The following is a 16,415-nucleotide window of genomic DNA, read 5'->3' as shown; positions in this document are numbered from 1 at the left end:
GAAGGGGGGTCTGGGGGGGGTGTGAGGGGGGGTCTGAGGGCGCTGGAGGGTCCGGCCTCGCGCGCGCGGCCTTTTCCCGCCGCGGGCCACGCGCCAATAAAGCGTGTGGAGACGGCGCCCGGCTCCGCGTGCTGTGGGAGAGGGGGCGGGGCGTCGGCGTCCAGCCAATGGGCGGTGGCGCCGGGCGGTGGCGCGCTGGGCTCGGCCAATGAGCATCGGGCGGAGACGGAGGTGGCGACGCCGCCGCCAAGATGGAGTCGGTGGCGCTGGTAGCGCCGGTGACGGCGCTGGAGTTCGTGGGCGACGTGCTGCTGGCGGGTGAGCGGCGGGGCAGGGACGGGCCGGGGCTGGGCGGCGGGACCGGCGGCGACGGCTGACGCGGTGTCCCGCAGGCATGGGCCCGGAGGTGGCGGCGTTCCGACTGAGCGGCGACGGCGGGCCGGCGGGGCGGCGGAGCGTGCTGCGTGAGGCCAGCGTGCAGGGGCTGCGGGCCGAGCCCGGCGGCGGCCCCGACGGGACGGTGGTGCGGGTGGCGGCGTTCGGCGGGCGCTGTCTGGCGGTGCTGGCGGTGCGGCGCGGCGGGGCGGGCGGCGGCGCGCGGCTGGCGGCGTGCGGCGGCGGGGCGGTGCGGGAGCTGGGGGCGCGGGTGTGGGAGGCGCGGTGGGCGGCGGGCGGGCGGCTGGCGCTGGCGCTGGGCGGCGGGGCCGTGGCGCTGTACGAGTGGCGGGGCGGCGGGCACTGGCTGCGGCGGGCGAGCTGCGGCGGGGCCGGGGCGCTGCGCTGCGCTGCTCTGGCGGGGACGAGCTGGGCGCGGCTGGCGCTGGCGGCCGGTACGGCGGCGGGGACCGTGGCGGTGTGGCGGGCGGCGGAGGCGGCGGCCCCGCGGCGGCGGTTGCGGGGACACCGGGGCGCGGTGCTGGCGTTGTGCTACGCGGCGCCGCGGGGGCTGCTGGCCTCCGCCTCCGAGGACCGCAGCGTGCGGCTCTGGGCCGTGGGCGAGCTGGGCGGCGGGGAGGGCGACGGCTCCTGCCTGATGGTGTGTTTCGGGCACGGGGCGCGGGTGGCCGCCGTGGTGCTGCGGGGGCCGCTCCCGGTCAGCGCCGGGGAGGACGGTGCCTGCCTGGAGTGGGGGGACGACGGCGGCGTGGGGCGGGCGCAGCGGGGCCACCGCGGGGCCCTGCGCGCCCTGGCCCTGCGTCCCGCCGGCGGCTGCCTCGCCACGGGCGGCGACGACGGCGGCGTCCGGCTCTGGCGGCCCCGGCGGGTGGCCCCGGTAGCGGCGGCGCTGGGGGCCCCGGGGCAGCCGCGGGCCGTGGTGCTGGCGGGGCCGCGGCGGGTGCTGGCGCTGGGCGAGGCGGGCGGACTGGCGGCCTACGAGGCGGCGGCGGGGCGCTGGGCGCCGGTGCTGCCCCCCCCCGCCGCCGGACCCCGCGGGGTGCTGGCGGCCGCCCCCCTGCCTGGCGGGGACGAGGCGCTCTGCGCCCTGGCCGGCGGCGACGGGCGCCTCCTCCTCTTCGCCCTGGGCCGCCCCGGGGCCGTCGCTGGGCTGAGGCTGTTCGAGGGGGCCGTGCGCGGGTTGGGCTGGGCCTCCCGCCCCGGGCTGCCCCCTGACTCCGCCGCCCTCCTGGCCTCCGGGCCCGACGGGGAGATGCTCTGGCTGGACGTCACCCACCGCCCCGGGCGGGCACCCGGGGTGCGGCTCATGGGACGGTACCTGCTGCCGCCCTGCAAGCAGCGCTGGCACACCTGCGCGGCCTTCCTTCCCCAGGGCGGGCTCCTGGTCTGCGGGGACCGCCGGGGCTCCCTCCTCCTCTTCACTTGCAGCAGCTCCTCGGGGTGGGCTGCGGAAAGCACCGGCGTTGCCGATGGTGGCACTGACCCAGTCAGCGAGGACTCCGGCAGCAAGTCAGAGCTCTCTTGCTTGTGGCATAAAGGGGCTCTTCCCCTCGAGGCCCCGCTCTCCGTGCTCTTCGGGCTCCACGGGAAGACGGGGGTTACCTCGGTGACCTGCCACAGGGGCTACATTTACAGCACCGGCCGGGATGGTGTCTACCGCCAGCTTCACCTGCAGGGCCAGCAGCTGGAGGTCCTGCGGAAGCACAGGCCCTGCAAAGGGCTGCAGTGGATCGAGGAGCTGCGCTTCACCCCAGACGGGGACCTGCTTGTGCTGGGCTTTCACGCCGACAACTTTGTGGTGTGGAGCAGCAGGACCAGTGAGAACCTCCACTGCGTCCCCTGCGGCGGTGGGCACCGCTCCTGGAGTTACTGCAACAACCCTTCGGCCGAGGCCTTCGCCTTCATCAAATGTGGGGATGTGATGCTGTACCACTGCGAGGCTGAGCCCCGCGAGCAGCATGTGCTCCTGGCATCCCTGCACGGGCGGGAGATCACCTGCGTGCGGCGCCTGGGGGCTGTGGAGGTGCCCGGCCACGCCGCCCTTAACATCTTCATCACTGGCAGCGAGGACACCACAGCCTGCGTCCTGGCGCTCAGCGACCACTCCCGGGCAGCCGTGTCCCTCGCCCGGCTCAGTGACCACATTTCTAGCGTCAGGGCACTGGCACTGGCTGGCGACAAGGACTTCAGTGACAAGGGTTTGTCCGCCCTGCTCTTCTCTGCGGGCGGCCGGGCGCAGATGGAGTGCTACCGGCTGCTGTGTGCTGGGGACCCGGACTCTGAGAGCACCGTGGCCTGCCAAGTCGTTCACGTGGCCTCCCACCGACTGGATGAGCACTGGGAGCGGAAGAAGAACAGGCACAAGCTTGTCAAGATGGACCCGGAGACAAGGTGATGCTCGGGGACTACCCGAGGCAGGGTTAGCGGTGACTGCGGTTCAGGGGGGCGCTGGGAACCATGCTGGTCTCCTCTGGGATGCCTGCTCTGCGTGGCTGTGGGCTCAGCCAAGGTGGAAGCAGCCAGTGTGGCTTTAGGTGCGTGTCCCTGGTGTCCTGTGTGCAGTGGCTGGGCCTTGAGAGGCTTTTGGGGTTAAGGAGAGGCTCAGTCTTTCCTCCTGCCTCCTCTGAGTGCTTGGAGCTTGGTCCCATGCTGGGCTTGGGCTGCTGTGCTGGGCCACCCACCTCCCTGGAGCCAAGGCATTGGTGAGCATCGTCTGTTTGCTGCAGGTACATGTCCCTCTCGGTTGTGCCTGGGACCAGCACCAAGCAGCTGCCGACACCCTGGAAGTTCGTGGCTGCTGCCTGCAGTGATGGATCAGTCCGGTGAGGAGCTGTCATGGGGCCTGGCAGGGAGAACGGACCTGGGGCTGGCGATGGGAGCAGAGCAGGTTCCGCAGGGGAGGCTGCTGCCGTGGACGTGGCCGGCTCTGAGCTGGAAACAGGATGGCGCATGGTGGGAAGCGGGGGCAGAGGCACCAGGAGCCCCCTTCTCCTGCGGCCGACTGCCCTCTGCTCCATCACAGGGTCTTTGGGCTGCTGGAGGCCGCTCGCAAGCTGGTGCTGGTGGCGGAGTCGTTTCACCACCAGCGCTGTGTGCTGAAGGTGGAGGCGTTCCTGCACACACAGGCAGGAGGGGAGAGGTGAGCCCTGAACGCTGCGCTGCAACCGATGGGGCTCTGGGAAAAAGCATTTGTTCTCGCAGGGATGGCAGCCGGCAGCTCAGCGGGCGGTGGGAAGGGAGAAACCAGTCCGCAGGGGCTGGTTCTGCCACTTCCTGCATCTCAGCATGGACCTTGGGCTGCAGCCAGAGGCTCCCCCAACATCTCCCTTCTAGGAGGCACCTCCTGTGCAGTGCAGCCACCGACGGCAGCCTTGTCTTCTGGGACATCACCAGCCCCATCGCGGATGCGGCAGATGCCCTGCGCCGAGCGGAGGGAGAGATGCAGCCCCTGGGTGGGTGCAGTTGCCAGCAGCTCTGCTCTGCCTCGTGAGAGAGACCGTGCTGGTGGCTCCTCTTCTCCCTCTGACCAAGGTGAGCGTCACTCTCCTGACCGAGCCTGTTTTTGCAGCCCTGGGCACCCCACTGCTCACCATCATGGCCCACAGCTGTGGCGTGAACAGCCTCCACATCCGCGAGACGCCTGAGGGCCGGTACCTGGTGGCTAGCGGCAGCGACGACGGCTCCATCCACGCCTGCCTGCTAGAAGTGGCCCTGGGCGGGGACGAGGCCACAGCGGGGACCTGCCTGCATCTCCTGGAGCGGGTGGCCAGGCCCTGTGCCCATGCTGCCCATGTGACAGGGATCCGGGTGCTGCGGCCAGACCTGCTGCTCTCTGCCTCAGTGGACCAGCGCCTGACGCTGTGGCGCCGGGGCCCGGATGGCCTGGACGCCCTCAGCACCACCTTCTTCCACGTGCCCGACCTGGCCGAGCTGGACTGCTGGGAGGTGGCGGAGGCCAGCGGGGAGCTGAGGTACTACTGTGTGCTCTGTGGGCAGGGCCTGGAGATGCTGCACAGCACGGCCCCTCCCTGAGCCCCGCTCCGCCAGAGGCTCCCCAGTAACGGGGCAGGCACACAGCACACCCCTCTCCCAGGCTCCCTGCACTTGTGCTCTGCCTGTCACCACAGCCCCTGTCCAAGCCTGTGTGCTGAGGTGTCCCCTCTTGAAGGGACAGACATGCTTGGGTCCTTCAGGGACAGCACAGCCACATCTGGGGTGCTCAGGGCTGGCAGTCTCAGGGGAGATGGCAGATATGACCCCTCCTGGACAAGCCTGCGGCCCCCCCAGGCAGTAAAGGAGGAGTGGGGTCATCAGCCCACCCTCCCCAGGAGACATTCCTCCTCCCCAAGGCGCAAGGGACCCATGTCCAGGCTTTCCAGCCCTGGTCTTGGAGGAACCTACTTGGGAGAGCACTGAGCACCATGCCCAGCCCCGGGAGCTTGAGGGCATCAGGAAACCCAAGACTGGTCAGGTGCTGGTGCAGCACGTAGCAGGCTGCAGCCTTGTGCTCAGACAGGGCCCCATGTGACAGCCCTGACCCTGGCAGTGCTGGGGACTGCTGAAATGAGCAGGGACCCCAATTCTCTGCAGCAGCACCCTGCAAGGCGAGGGGGAGCAGCCCACGGGTGCTGGGGCAGCCTTACACCCCACCACCCCCCCTCCTCAGAGCAGCCCTTCAGCGCTGGCTCAAGCTGAGCGGGTTGTTCCTGCGCAGCAGCAGGACCCAGCACAGTTGGAGCACAGGGAAGGACAAACAGCCGCATGTGGCCACAGCCCCCCGTGGGGCAGGGTGCTCTGTTGGGGTCAGACACACACAGCATTTGTCCAGCAACAAGTGTATTAGACCCCAGTATTGGGGCCAAGCCCAGGGCCCAACAGGAGCCTTGAGCCTCAGGAGCTCCCTGCCAGCACGGAGCAACCTTCAATAAACAACTTTGAGGGAAGCAAGGTTGGTGCTTGGCTTTGTGGTGACTGGTCCCCGGTGCTGCCTCCCCCAGTACTTCCCAGTCTGGCTCTCGGGGTGCCACAGGCCTCCTCCCTTCTGCTCTGGCATGGGGTGCACGTAGCCAAACCCCCAAACCATATGGGCAGTGGGAGGGGAAGCACCTGCGTGGGGCTGAGACACGCCTGATGGTGGGGCAGCCCCTCACCCTGCCAGGGAGGACATGCCCTGTCCTTCCCCTCGTGGCACGTTGTTGGGGTGTCTGTCACACCGTGGCACAGCTCTTCAGTGGCGGCTCAGATCTGGCTGAGAGGAGGGAGGTGCAGAGTTGCCAACGCGCTGTGGAACACGTCCCTCACCGCTCCCAGGAGCCGGAGGCGGGCAAACATCTGGTCAAAGAGATGAGGGAATGGCTCCTGCGGGGAGAAAAGTAGCGACTTGGGGCTGGTGGCCGTATTGCTGCTCGATGGGCTGGCCCTAGACACCCTGTGGGTGCTGGTGTGGGGCTGCATCACACACGGTTCCCCACACAACTGCAGTCCAGCCCCAGAAAGGACTGCAGGGCCACAAGCCTACAGGCCCAGGACATCTGACTCACCCCCAGGATGTGGACCCGGTTGTAGTAGGAGCTGAAATCCATGCTGAGCTGGATCAGGAACTTGCACACCTGCAAGACAGAGAGTTTCTGCTGGCACGGCCTGGTCTGGCTGGTCTTGGGTCCTTTTCCACCCCAACCACAGCAGGAGCAGCCCCAGGGGTGTTACAGCCTTCCCTCAGCACTGCCCCTGCGTCGCTCACCGGTGGGCAGTGCCCTGCCAGCACACAGCTTTGCACTGGGCTGGGACTGTTGGAGCAGCACCCATGGGTGCTACGGCACGTGGCACTTACTGTCTCTATGTTGGCTGTGATCCGGATCCCCTTGGTGGGTGCGGGCAGCTGTGCTGCCTGCTGCAGGACTTCAGGGAAGGGCAGGAGATAGTTGAAGAGCAGGAGCCATTCGCCCTGTGAAAGGATTACGTGTGTTGGAGAGGGCTGGATCCTCCTGGGCCATCACTGGAGCAGAGAGTGCCCAAGTCCCCGTATTCCCCTTCTCAGCGCTCACCTCTTCCCGGAGGCAGGAGTAGTTCAGCTCTGCCGCTGGTGGCAGAGGTGGGTATGTGCCTGGAAAGGAAGCAGGAGGTGGTGGTTGTGCCTGGAGAAGCCCCGGTGGTTCCAGGCATGAGGAACAGCCCAGGAGTGGCTGTTAGAGGAGGGTTTTGGGGCTCACCCCGCTCCACAGCGCGCTGGTAGGTGTCGAAGAGAGTAGCCAGCCGGGCACAGTTGTACATCACAAAGGCACCGCTCTTGGTTCCCTTCGTGGAGATGCTGCTGTCCTGCAGGTCCAGGGTGATCTGAGGGCAGGGAGAAGTCGCAGTCCCAGCTGCTCAGCACAGAACCACTCCGCTATTCCACCAGTCCCACGTTTTGCCTGCCCTGGCTCTGCGCAAACCGCTGTCCTACCTGACTGCGGTGAGCGGTGCTCAGCATCTCAAACCTGATGGCAGCCACTGTGAGGCTATCGATCACCTCAGTCCAGGCCTCATCTGCGGAGAATCAGGTGGCATCATACACCCCTTGCTCTGTTCCCATGTACTGTCACCCCCAGCACCCAGGCAGGACCCCACCCTGGGGCCAGGGGGCTCCGGTGAAAGCCCCCAGTGCTGCTGCCCAGTTTAGACACCTTCCCCCAAGTAAGATCAGCACCCAGCTCCATCGCGGGGGGAGAGGGAACACCATGCAGGGGAAAGCCCCACTGGCTGCAGCGTCAGGGGTGAAGGGGGAGGCTCACGGGAGCAGAAGAGTTGGGAACGGAGCTGCAGAGCAAACCCTCACCTTGCGCAAGTTCCCCGTACTTCATCACAGAGGCTTCGTACATCTGGTGCCTTCGGAGCCTGGGAGGAACACAAGACACTCACAGCCACCATCCCTTGGCTGAGCTGGTCCCAGAGAGCACCCCGGGACTCCCACAGACTGTTCAGCAGCCACCCAGCCAAGGAAAAGTGGTACAAAACCTCCAGGAGCCAGGGCAGGGACAGCCCCTCGTGCCGCTGCCTGGAGAGGGCCGCGAGAAAGCTGCTGCGCCAGGCACAAGCTCTGCCTTTTGGCTGAGAAAGGGCTGCCCCCACCGCTAACCCATGAAGGCAGGGAAATAACCACCGTGCACTGCCCAGCTCTTGCTGCTGCCTGGAGAGGGGGCCAGAAGCAGCACTGCTGGAGACCACTGGGACTGGGGAGGGCCTTGTGGCCTCCATTCTGCACCTCCAGTCCTCTCGAAACAGCCCTGAGACCACGGAAAAGCAGAAGGGAGGGACTGGCGCTGAACTGCCCTTGTGCCACCAGCTCGCTCAGTGCCACAGTGGGGCTGCCTGCGTGCCCACGGGGCCAGGCAGAGCAGAGGGAGCCTTGCTACACACCAACTTACTGGAAGTACTGGTCTGCCCCGATGGGCGACGAGGAGTTTGTCACCTTCACTGGCCCACAGACAAGGTGTTTCTGAAAGAGAAGGGAGAGGCCGGGGCTGGGGTCAAAGACTCAGAAGCTCCACCAAAATGCAGGTCAGGAGAAGCAGGCTAAAACCAGCCCTGCTCTAGCTGTGTCCACACAGTTTTCCTGCCCCTTCTGCAGCGCTGAAATCCCAAGGGCAGAGAGGCTGCTCTGCCGCCTGGGCAAGAGCGTGGAGGGGCTGCCAAGGGAAGGGGAAGCCTTGCAAAGGGGCAAGGCTGGGCCTCAGCATTTGCTGCAGGGATTGACGGAGGCTGGCTGAGCACAAGGATGCTGGAGGCCACAGTGCAGAGGGTCGGAGGTTCCTCACCTGCAAAGCTGTGTGGGCTCCTGGATCCAAAATCCTCCAGAGCAGATCCAGCTGCTGCTGCTGGAATTCCTCCTCGCAGCTCACCACGTGCACGATGCTGCAGCAGCTCCCCTGTCCTCCAGCCTGCAGCAGAGCATGGCAGGGAGCTCAAATGCTATCGCGTGACAGAAGGGAACGACGTCTGGAAAGTGAGAGGCAGGCAGCACCGCAGGGTTACTCACTGTGCACTGCAGAACAGCTTGCTGCAGCTCAGCCAGGGACCGCAGCTTCCCCTCCGTCACTGAAAGAAGGAAGGACACTCAGAGCGGGACACGAGGGTTCACCGCCACCCCCCCGCCATCCTGCACCATCCGGTCTGCCTCAGGCTGTTTGCATTTCTGGCTCAAACCAGACTGAAGAGGAATAAGAGGAGAAGGCGATTTAGATTTAAAAACCCCCTTATTTTCTGTAAAAACAATTGGGAAAAAAAGGCTGTTTGCAGCTGTTTGCCCCACCCTGCTGTCACACGAGAGCTGCTGTACACACGAGGCTCACCGAGAAGGACATCTAGGTTGGGGTCGTAGCCCACCAAGCCCTGCTGCTCCACAAAGCTCTTCAAGTGCACTTTACAGATGACATCCTCAGGCAGCGCGGCGGTGCCCGGCCCCTGCTCACAGGCTGCGGCACAGGGGCACTGGCCCAGCGCTCGCTTCAAGGCTGAGACACTCTCAGAGAGAGCCGAGCCACTGGAGCCGCAGGGCCACTCGACGCGGAGCTGCTGCAGGACCTCCCGCCTCCCTTCCTCGGGCAGCTCAGGGACCAGGCAGACGCTGACCCTGCGAGAGAGGGGAGAGGTGGGCGCTGGCAGAGCAGGGCCGGGCGGCAGGGGGCGGCAGGGCGGGGACGAGGCACTCACCCCTGGGCGCGCAGCAGCTGGGCCAGGTGGTCGGTCAGCAGGAGGGGACGCAGGTGGCGCAGCCGCAGGGCAGCGGGGCCGCGCAGGGCTGGGCAGTGCAGCACCACCCACCCCGCCGGGGCTCCCGCTGCAGGGGCCGGGCCGGGAGGGAACCCCAGCAGGCGCCGGAAGGCCTCGGGGCGCCGCAGCTGCACTGCCAGCCCCGCCGGTGTCTCCTGGCAGCCCCGCACTGCCAGCACCCCCGGGCCTCCCAAGGACATCACGCCCGCCACGATGTCCCCGGGCACCTGAAGGCCAGGAGTCAGTCCCTGCCCGCACGTGGCCAAGCGCAGGCCCCGCCCCTCTGGTCCCGCCCCCTCCGCGCAGGCCCCGCCCCCGGCCTCCCCCGCGCCGCCGCGGCCTACCTGCCCCTCAGGGAAGGCGGCGCTCAGCGCGGCCCGCGGCGCCAGGAAGTCCCGGTGCCGCAGGTTGCGGGCACCGCTCTCCTTCACCCAGAGCGCGGCGGGACGCCCCAGCGCCCCGTTCAACGCCCGCAGCGTCGCCGCCACCGCCGGCCGGCCCTCGCCCGTCTCCATGGGGAGCGCGGCCGCCGCTTCCGGGCGGAAGTGACATCACGGCCCCGCTCGTCCTCCCCAGCTCTCGCGGGCGGCCGCCATGTTGGGCGCGGCGCGCAGTGCTCCCGGGCGGCCATCTTGGGGGTAGCGAGCGCGGGGCCGCCATGATGTGCGTGGCGGGTAGTGCAGGGCCGCCATGATGAGTGTGGCGGAGCGGGGTGCCCGGCGCCTTGGGAGGGTGGTGGGGGCTCGGCGGGCCGGGAGGAGCGGCCGGAGCCCAGCGTGGGGGTGTGCCCAGGCACTGCCACCCTCCGCAGAGACCTCTGGGGGGGCCCCAGCCCCTCACAGGCTCCCCCCAGCATGACCTGGCCGCGGCAGGGCCAGTGGTGGCACCCCGAGGGGAGGCCACTGGCAGGGCTGAGCGCAGGCTGTTGGGGCTCCCCTCAGCACCCCTGGGCTGGGGACTGGGGGCTGCTCCAGCCGGGAGAGGAGGGGGTACCGCTCCTCAGTCCCCTCAGAGCTTCTTCTGTCTGTCCCCAGGCACTGGAGAGGCCCAGAACCGAAACCACCAGCAACCAAGCGGAAACGGCAGCACGAGAGGCAGCAGCGGGGTTAGACAGAGCCAGGCGGCTGCCGCCACCGCGCAGGAAGGGCTGCTCAGGGCAGTAAGTGCAGCCAAGCCACCGGCGTGGCACAGCCCAGCTGCAAGTCCCCTTGTTGCTTGGGGGCCGCAGGGCAGTGAGGGACCCTGGGAGAGGGTCTGGCAGCCCTGAGCAGTCAGGCAGGGGGGTTTGGATGGACCGGAGGGTGTAAGGCAGATCCTGGCTGCGGGCACAGAGTGACTGGCAAGACCCAGGCTTGCCATTTCACCCTTGCCACTCACATGGCTCCCAGGGCTTGGCTGGGGTGTGACAAGATGGTTGAGGAGCTTCATAGCATTTGCAAGGTGCGGTGGCCCGCGCAGGGAAGGGCAATGAGCAGCCATGGGTGCACACCCAGCTGTGTGCCCTGCTCTGCCTGCTCTGCTGGCCCCAGCAGGAAGGATGGGTGCAAGGAGCTGCCCTCCCGCCCAGCGCATTAGCAAAGTGTCCCGCTCATCAGCCCCAAGAGGAAGGAGGTGGAAATGATTAGATAGCGCCATTGTGGTCTTGATTACATCTGCAGAGCTGAGCTCCTCCACAGCGGTGGTGTCTTAAGTGCAGATTTGAAAGATTAGAGGGCCCACGCTGGTGCCTGACTCCCTAAACAGGCAGGCAGGCAGTGGGGGCTATTGCTGCCCTCCGGGGCTGCAGTCGAAGCCAGCTCAGATCTGGGGACAAGAGCGAGGGCCCGGCACGTCCCCACCCCCAGCCCTGTGCCACCGGGCCTGCTTGGTGGGGAGCGGGTATCCAGGAAGTGCTGAACCCCCCCCTCCCCCGTGGCAACGGGGCACACGTGTCCCCGGGGAGCTGGGAACCTCCCTCCCTGCCCTTCCCTTCCTGCCCTCCCCACGAGGCCGGGGAAGGTGGAGGTGGGGGCCAGCTCTGCCCACAGGGCCCAAACCGGTTCCTCCAGGCCTTGTGTGCGCAGCAGGGTGGGGGGGGCCAGGGCCAGGGCCAGGGCAGATCCTGGCAGCAGGACCAGTTGTGTGGGCTCTGCCAGGAACGCAGCAACTCATTTTGGGGCTCCACGGCAGCTCTGAAGCCCCGGGGCTGCAGCCCACAGCTAGTGCAAACCCACAGCCCCAGGGCAAGAGTGGGGGACACGTGCCTCAGCTGGGGGGTGGCTGCGTGTGTGTGTGTGTCTGCCCCCCCCCCAGCAGCACAGGGCTGCACCACGGTGGGGTGCTCCCTGCACCACCCACAGCCAAGAGGTGATCTGAGAATCGCTGCTCACACCAGACCAACTGCTGACTGTCCGCAGGGCAGGAGCCGCCCAGGACCCCTGCCCAGCTGGCAGGGGTGGGGGGGACATGCACCGGCGTGGGCAGGGAGCATGCTCGCATCTTGTGTAGCTGCTCAGGGTGGGGTCCAGGCTGGATCCGTCCCCATCCCCAGAGCCCCGGGGGTCCCTGCGGGCAGCCTACGTGAGGCCTGGCAGCATGGTGGCTCATGGGGAGGCTGTCGGAGGCGCCGAAAGAGCTTTGGACAGACACGACATCCCCGATGGCTCTCTGGCTGCCCGCTCAGCGGGAGTGATCGTGTCATTCCAAAGCCGTCTCTCTCCGGGGGGACGGATCCTGCCCGGGCACCGCTCACCCCTGGGGGGGCTGCGGGGGCAGGCAGGGAGAGCCTGGCACAGGCCGGTGGCCGCAGGAAGCTTGTAGAGCATCTCATGACCTGTACCACCCCAGTGCAGGTGGCCAAATCCACGCTGTGGGCCAGCAGCCGGGGCCACCACTTGGCAAGCTCGCCCCAGCGGTTAGTCCCCAGGAAGCGAGCTGCTATTTTTAGCCGTCAGGGGCACAAGACTGCCAGAGAGGCCCCAGTCCAGGCGTGGGGGGGGGGGCTGAACCACGAGGCTGGGCACCCGTGATCCCCCATCCCGACACCTCCCCTTCTCTCAGTGTGGCCCCCACGCCACGGCCCTGGCCCCACGGAGGGGTTGGAGTGAGGCGATCTCCTCTTGCCCAGTGCCCAGCCTGGTGTGGGGCGGCGGCGGGCAGCGGGGTATGGGGACGCATGGGGCGAGGCAGGGGCGGGAGCGCGGGTAACGAAACCCCAGGGCAGCTGGGCGCAGCGGGGACAGCTGCTTTTGGGATTCCGTTGCCCGCGCTGGCGCCACGGAGGGACGGGCACGGGGGGTCACCGCCACACCACCCCAACCCTGGGGCGGCCAGCGGGCCAAGGAGGGAGAGGGCGACTTACCGCCAGGGCCCGGGGCGGAGGAGCTGTGTGGAAGCCGCGGCCGGGCCGGTTGTGGCTGGGGGTGCTGGCAGAGGCTGGGATTGTGCCGTGGGCTCCCCCCCACGTCGCAGGCCGGGTGCCAAGGGGAGGGCGGCGCAGCTGAGCCAAAAGGAAACGGCTCCGAACAAAGCCCCGGTGGGGTTGGAGCATCTGGTGCCAGCCCAGCAGCCCCCGGCGGGGCCCGGAAACCCGAGCTGTCCCCGAGGGAGGGCACCCGCCCCGGCACCTGCGCCCGGCGGCACGGCACAGCCCTCGCTGCTGCCAGCGCCTCCAGCCTTCTGCCACCCGCTCCCGGGCGAGGAGGCCCTAGGGCACCCGCCGTGGCGTGAAGGGGGGGGAAGTGAAACCGTGTGGGGAACCCCACCGGCTCCACGCGGCGCTTGCCAAGGGGGACCCGCGGCCCTGGCGTTGACCGAGGGTCTGTGGGGCGCTGGGGATTCCCGACACCTCCCCACCCCAGCACGGCATGTGGCGGGAAAGGTCCTGTCGCCGACGCTGGGGAGCTTCCCGGTAACCCCCGTGGTGTTGAGGCTCTGGCTGGCCCCGGGTGGGGTGGCATAGGGTGGGGGACGTGGGTACCCAGCCCCAGGGCACCCCTTGGCCCCCAGTCCCCTGCCACCCACCCCACTGCGTGTGGCACGGAGGAGAGGGGGAAGAGGAGCCCGGCAGCCCGCGGTGCTCAGGGCAGGGAAGTCACGGTGGTGGCTCCGGGGGGGGCTCGGTCCCGGCTGGCAGCAGCCGCCCCACAACTGGGGACACCGTGCCGGAGTGCAGCACCGGGGCAAAGCCGTGCCGGGGGTGCAGCAGGGAGACCGGGGGGAGCCGTGGCCGAGCCCGGGGCACCGGCGGGGCCAGGCCGGGCGGGCGCCCTGCGGCTGCGGGACGGGAGCGCAGCCGAGCCCCGGTCCCGCTCCCTCCCGCCGCCCTGCCCGGCCGCCCGTGGGGTGGCGGGGACCCGGGACCGGGAGCCGCCCGCTCCCCTCTCACCTCCGGCCCCGCAGCCTCCGGCGCAGCAGCCCGGACCGGTCCACGGTTCTCCCGGCGGCGGGGATCGGGGAGCCCCGGGCGGGACCCCCCCGCGCCGCCGGGGCAGGGCCGGGGCAGCGCAGCCCGCGGTGCCCCCGGCGCCCCGCACCCGCTGTGCCGCTCCCCGCCCCGCCGCCGCTTTCGGTTTCGCTCCGGCGCCGGTCGCAGCCCGCCCTGGGGCGCATCAGCTCGGGGCGGGCCCGGGCCCCGGGGGAGGGTGGTGACGGGTGTGCGTGCGTGAGTATGTGTGTGTGTGTGTGTGTGTGTGTGTCCCTCCCCACCGCCCCCCCCGCGGCAGGAGGTGGGAGCCCCGGGAGGGGGCCCCGGGCCGGCCCCGCTCCCGCCCCCGGTGCCGCTGTCCCAGCGCGGTTGGCGGTGCCGGCGGCGGCCGCCAGGGGGCGCCAGGGGGCGGGGCGCGACGCGACGAAGGGGCGGGGCCGCTCTGCGCTTCCGCTGGCGGCGCGACCATGGCGGTGGCGGCGCTGCGGCTGCTGGGCCCGGCGGCGCGGCGGGCGGCGGGCGGGTACCGGCACCGGGGCCGTGGCTGTCACCCGAGGGCTGGGCGGGGGAGATGGCTGTGGGGCCCCAGGGGCGGTGGCCGTGGGGATCTCTGAGGGGGGGCGGGCTGGGGGTGCCCATGGAGTGGCTGTGGGGATCGCAGTGGGGTGCCCGTGGGGCTCTGAGGGGCGGGTAGCTGTGGGGTGCCTGTGGGGATCGCAGTGGGGCTGCCAGGGGGTAACTGGGTTGTCCATGGGGCTCACTGTGGGGCTGGCCGTGGGTCCCACGTGTCCAAGCCGCTCCCCGTCCCCACAGGGTGCCATGCCGGGCTCACCGCCTCGTACCGGCGGATGACGAGATGTACCAGCGGACACGGGTGACGGTGCTGGAGCCGGAGAACCCCAACATCATGTTCATCGACGGCTACACCAACCGCGGCTTCACCATCAACAGGGACCTGGTGGTGGGGCCGTGCGCCCTCCTGCCCCGCACCATCCTCCAGTGGAACGTGAGTGCCCAGTGGCGGGGCAGGGGCTTGGCCACCGCCACGCTTTGGGCCCTGCTCAGTGCCCTTGGTGTCCCCGCAGGTTGGCTCCTACAGGGACATCTCACATGAAAGTCTGTCGCTGTTCCGGCTGCTGGAGCCCCAAATAGGTACGTGGGGTGGCTGGGGTCAGCGCAGCTCTGCCTCAGCCCACGCCACAGTGCCCTGCCTGGTGTTTTGGGGGAAAGAGCTGCTTTCTGGCATCCTCCTGCTCTGCAGCAGCAGCTGGAGGGGCGCAGCGGGGCAAGAGGGGCGCAGCGGAACAGGCGTCCCCCCCCTCATTTGGGCTCCTGTAGGCTGAGGGGGAGCTGTTGGTCCCTGCAGGGAGGGCGGGTGTGGGCCGAGGCAGCCTGAGCGCGGCCCTGCCCGGCCTTGCCTGCGGTCATGTCCTTTTTGCAGAGATCCTGGTGCTGGGCACTGGAGACAGGGTGGAACGGCTCCACCCCGCCTTGCTGAAGCAGATGCGGGAGTGCGGGATCGCTGTGGAAGTGCAGGACACGGTGAGGAAGGGTGTGCACAGGCAGCACCCCAGTGAAGGGGAGGGCCACGGGGAGCCCCCCCCACCCCTGGGACTCTGTGGAGGAGGCGGGGGGGGGAAGGGGGGGGGGGCTGTGCACCCCGTGGGGAAGGGCCCAAGGGCTGGGGCTTCACTCCCTCCCCTTTTCTATTTCACAGCCAAACGCGTGCGCAACATTCAACTTCTTAACAAGTGAAAAGCGCATGGTAGCTGCTGGGCTCATCCCTCCACGGGGCACCTACAGGGGGGTGTAGGTGCAGGCTGAGCAGCTCTTACCTTGCCTGCCTGAAGCCAACCCCGCCCCCCCCCCCCCCCACCCCCCCCACCCCGAGCGTCACTGCTCCCGGTGGAGGAACACTTCAGACTCAACTGTCGGAGCTGCTGCCTGGGTGGCGGCTCTGCACGCAGGAGGGTGTTGTGAAACGTGTGGGCTTGGCTTTTCCCCAAAGTCCCTGGCTTCTTGGCCTCCTCACCCGGTCTGGCAGCACGGCACGAGGCAGGAGCATTGATGGTAGCACCGCACCAGTGCCTTGGCAGCAAGAAGCTGTCGCCCCAAGGCAGGGCGAAGGCTGGTGGGGTGAGCTGCACGCTCCGGTTGGGGCTCCACAAGAAAAATATATGTAAATTGGAACCCCAGAGCAATGGTGTGGTGGTTAACACACAGCAGAGCGAGGCTGGAACATGGCACTGGTGCTGTGGGTCAGCACCAGCAACCGGTGTGGCCCACCTGGCGCTGGCCTGCCCCGGCTCTCCTGCGGGGTTTTGTGTCCCTCGAGCTGCAGTCGGGTCCCTGGGGGGGGCTGCACCTGTCTCCCTGCAGGCTCAGCTCAAGTAGGGGACGTAGAGGGGGGTCACTGTCCTGTCCCCCCCCACACACCTGACACTGGCTCATGGTTGTGGATGCCACCCTGGGGTGGGGGTAGGGGATGTGTGTACCAAATCACAGCCTCATGCTCCAAACCCTGCCACCTCCGTGGGGCATGGGGGGATGCGGCTGCAGCTGTCCCCAGCCCTGAGTCAGGCCTTGGGGTAGCTTTGCTTAACGAGTCAGCTACGTTAATGAACGTTTGACACGATTACATTGTAATTCAAGGCTTTGGTTTTAGCGTGTGTAAATTTCATTTGACATCACTGTGCTGGGGAGTGATTTTTTTTTTTTTTCCAAACAACACTAAAGACACAAAAGGCTGATGGTAAACACGCGCTCTTCAGCAGGCGTGACATTTGCATGTGCTGGGACACACACGACTGATACAGGTGTAAAACACCCTTGTCACCTGCTGTTGCAAGCACAGGTAACTGGGCCA

General features: G+C 68.2%; 3 protein-coding genes across 4 annotated transcripts; 2 read left to right on the top strand and 1 right to left on the bottom strand.

Moving 5' to 3' along the window:
- Positions 1–251: 251 nt before the first annotated feature.
- WDR6 (WD repeat domain 6) lies at positions 252–5,339 on the top strand. The gene is made up of 6 exons (XM_074878971.1): positions 252–318; positions 393–2,787; positions 3,123–3,218; positions 3,419–3,535; positions 3,730–3,848; positions 3,965–5,339. The coding sequence occupies exons 1-6, from the start codon at positions 252–254 to the stop codon at positions 4,426–4,428; spliced, it is 3,258 nt and encodes a 1,085-aa protein (XP_074735072.1). The 3' UTR covers positions 4,429–5,339.
- Positions 5,216–9,788, bottom strand: DALRD3 (DALR anticodon binding domain containing 3). Its single transcript, XM_074878972.1, has 13 exons — positions 9,489–9,788; positions 9,085–9,371; positions 8,724–9,004; positions 8,411–8,469; positions 8,190–8,312; positions 7,800–7,870; positions 7,211–7,269; positions 6,839–6,921; positions 6,606–6,729; positions 6,441–6,499; positions 6,227–6,340; positions 5,937–6,005; positions 5,216–5,754 (listed from the first exon to the last, which is right to left on the bottom strand). Exons 1-13 carry the CDS (start codon positions 9,657–9,659, stop codon positions 5,635–5,637), a joined length of 1,620 nt encoding a protein of 539 aa, XP_074735073.1. The 5' UTR covers positions 9,660–9,788; the 3' UTR covers positions 5,216–5,634.
- A 72-nt stretch (positions 9,789–9,860) lies between these two features.
- Positions 9,861–16,239, top strand: NDUFAF3 (NADH:ubiquinone oxidoreductase complex assembly factor 3). 2 transcript variants are annotated; one of them, XM_074878975.1, is made up of 5 exons: positions 9,861–10,303; positions 14,363–14,555; positions 14,635–14,701; positions 14,991–15,091; positions 15,267–16,239. In XM_074878975.1, exons 1-5 carry the CDS (start codon positions 9,999–10,001, stop codon positions 15,360–15,362), a joined length of 762 nt encoding a protein of 253 aa, XP_074735076.1. In that variant the 5' UTR covers positions 9,861–9,998; the 3' UTR covers positions 15,363–16,239. The 2 variants fall into 2 exon arrangements, with proteins under 2 accessions (XP_074735076.1, XP_074735078.1); XM_074878977.1 differs by lacking the exon at positions 9,861–10,303 and adding an exon at positions 14,008–14,072.
- The last annotated feature ends 176 nt before the right edge of the window (positions 16,240–16,415 follow it).

This window comes from Strix uralensis, chromosome 10 (assembly GCF_047716275.1).
Source record: "Strix uralensis isolate ZFMK-TIS-50842 chromosome 10, bStrUra1, whole genome shotgun sequence".
NCBI classification, from domain to species: Eukaryota; Metazoa; Chordata; class Aves; order Strigiformes; family Strigidae; genus Strix; species Strix uralensis.
This window is presented reverse-complemented; position numbering and strand designations above follow the sequence as displayed.

Excerpts from the sequence above, each read along its gene's own strand:
- WDR6 (XM_074878971.1), top strand. The coding sequence starts at position 252 with ATGGAGTCGGTGGCGCTGGTAGCGCCGGTGACGGCGCTGGAGTTCGTG. Across the intron at positions 2,788-3,122 it reads AAGATGGACCCGGAGACAAG|GTACATGTCCCTCTCGGTTG; the intron begins GTGATGCTCGGG and ends TGTTTGCTGCAG. Across the intron at positions 3,536-3,729 it reads ACACAGGCAGGAGGGGAGAG|GAGGCACCTCCTGTGCAGTG; the intron begins GTGAGCCCTGAA and ends TCTCCCTTCTAG.
- DALRD3 (XM_074878972.1), bottom strand. The coding sequence starts at position 9,659 with ATGGAGACGGGCGAGGGCCGGCCGGCGGTGGCGGCGACGCTGCGGGCG. Across the intron at positions 8,470-8,723 it reads CAACCTAGATGTCCTTCTCG|TGACGGAGGGGAAGCTGCGG; the intron begins GTGAGCCTCGTG and ends TCCTTCTTTCAG. Across the intron at positions 5,755-5,936 it reads ACCGGGTCCACATCCTGGGG|GAGCCATTCCCTCATCTCTT; the intron begins GTGAGTCAGATG and ends TTCTCCCCGCAG.
- NDUFAF3 (XM_074878975.1), top strand. The coding sequence starts at position 9,999 with ATGACCTGGCCGCGGCAGGGCCAGTGGTGGCACCCCGAGGGGAGGCCA. Across the intron at positions 10,304-14,362 it reads AGGAAGGGCTGCTCAGGGCA|GGTGCCATGCCGGGCTCACC; the intron begins GTAAGTGCAGCC and ends CCGTCCCCACAG. Across the intron at positions 15,092-15,266 it reads CTGTGGAAGTGCAGGACACG|CCAAACGCGTGCGCAACATT; the intron begins GTGAGGAAGGGT and ends TCTATTTCACAG.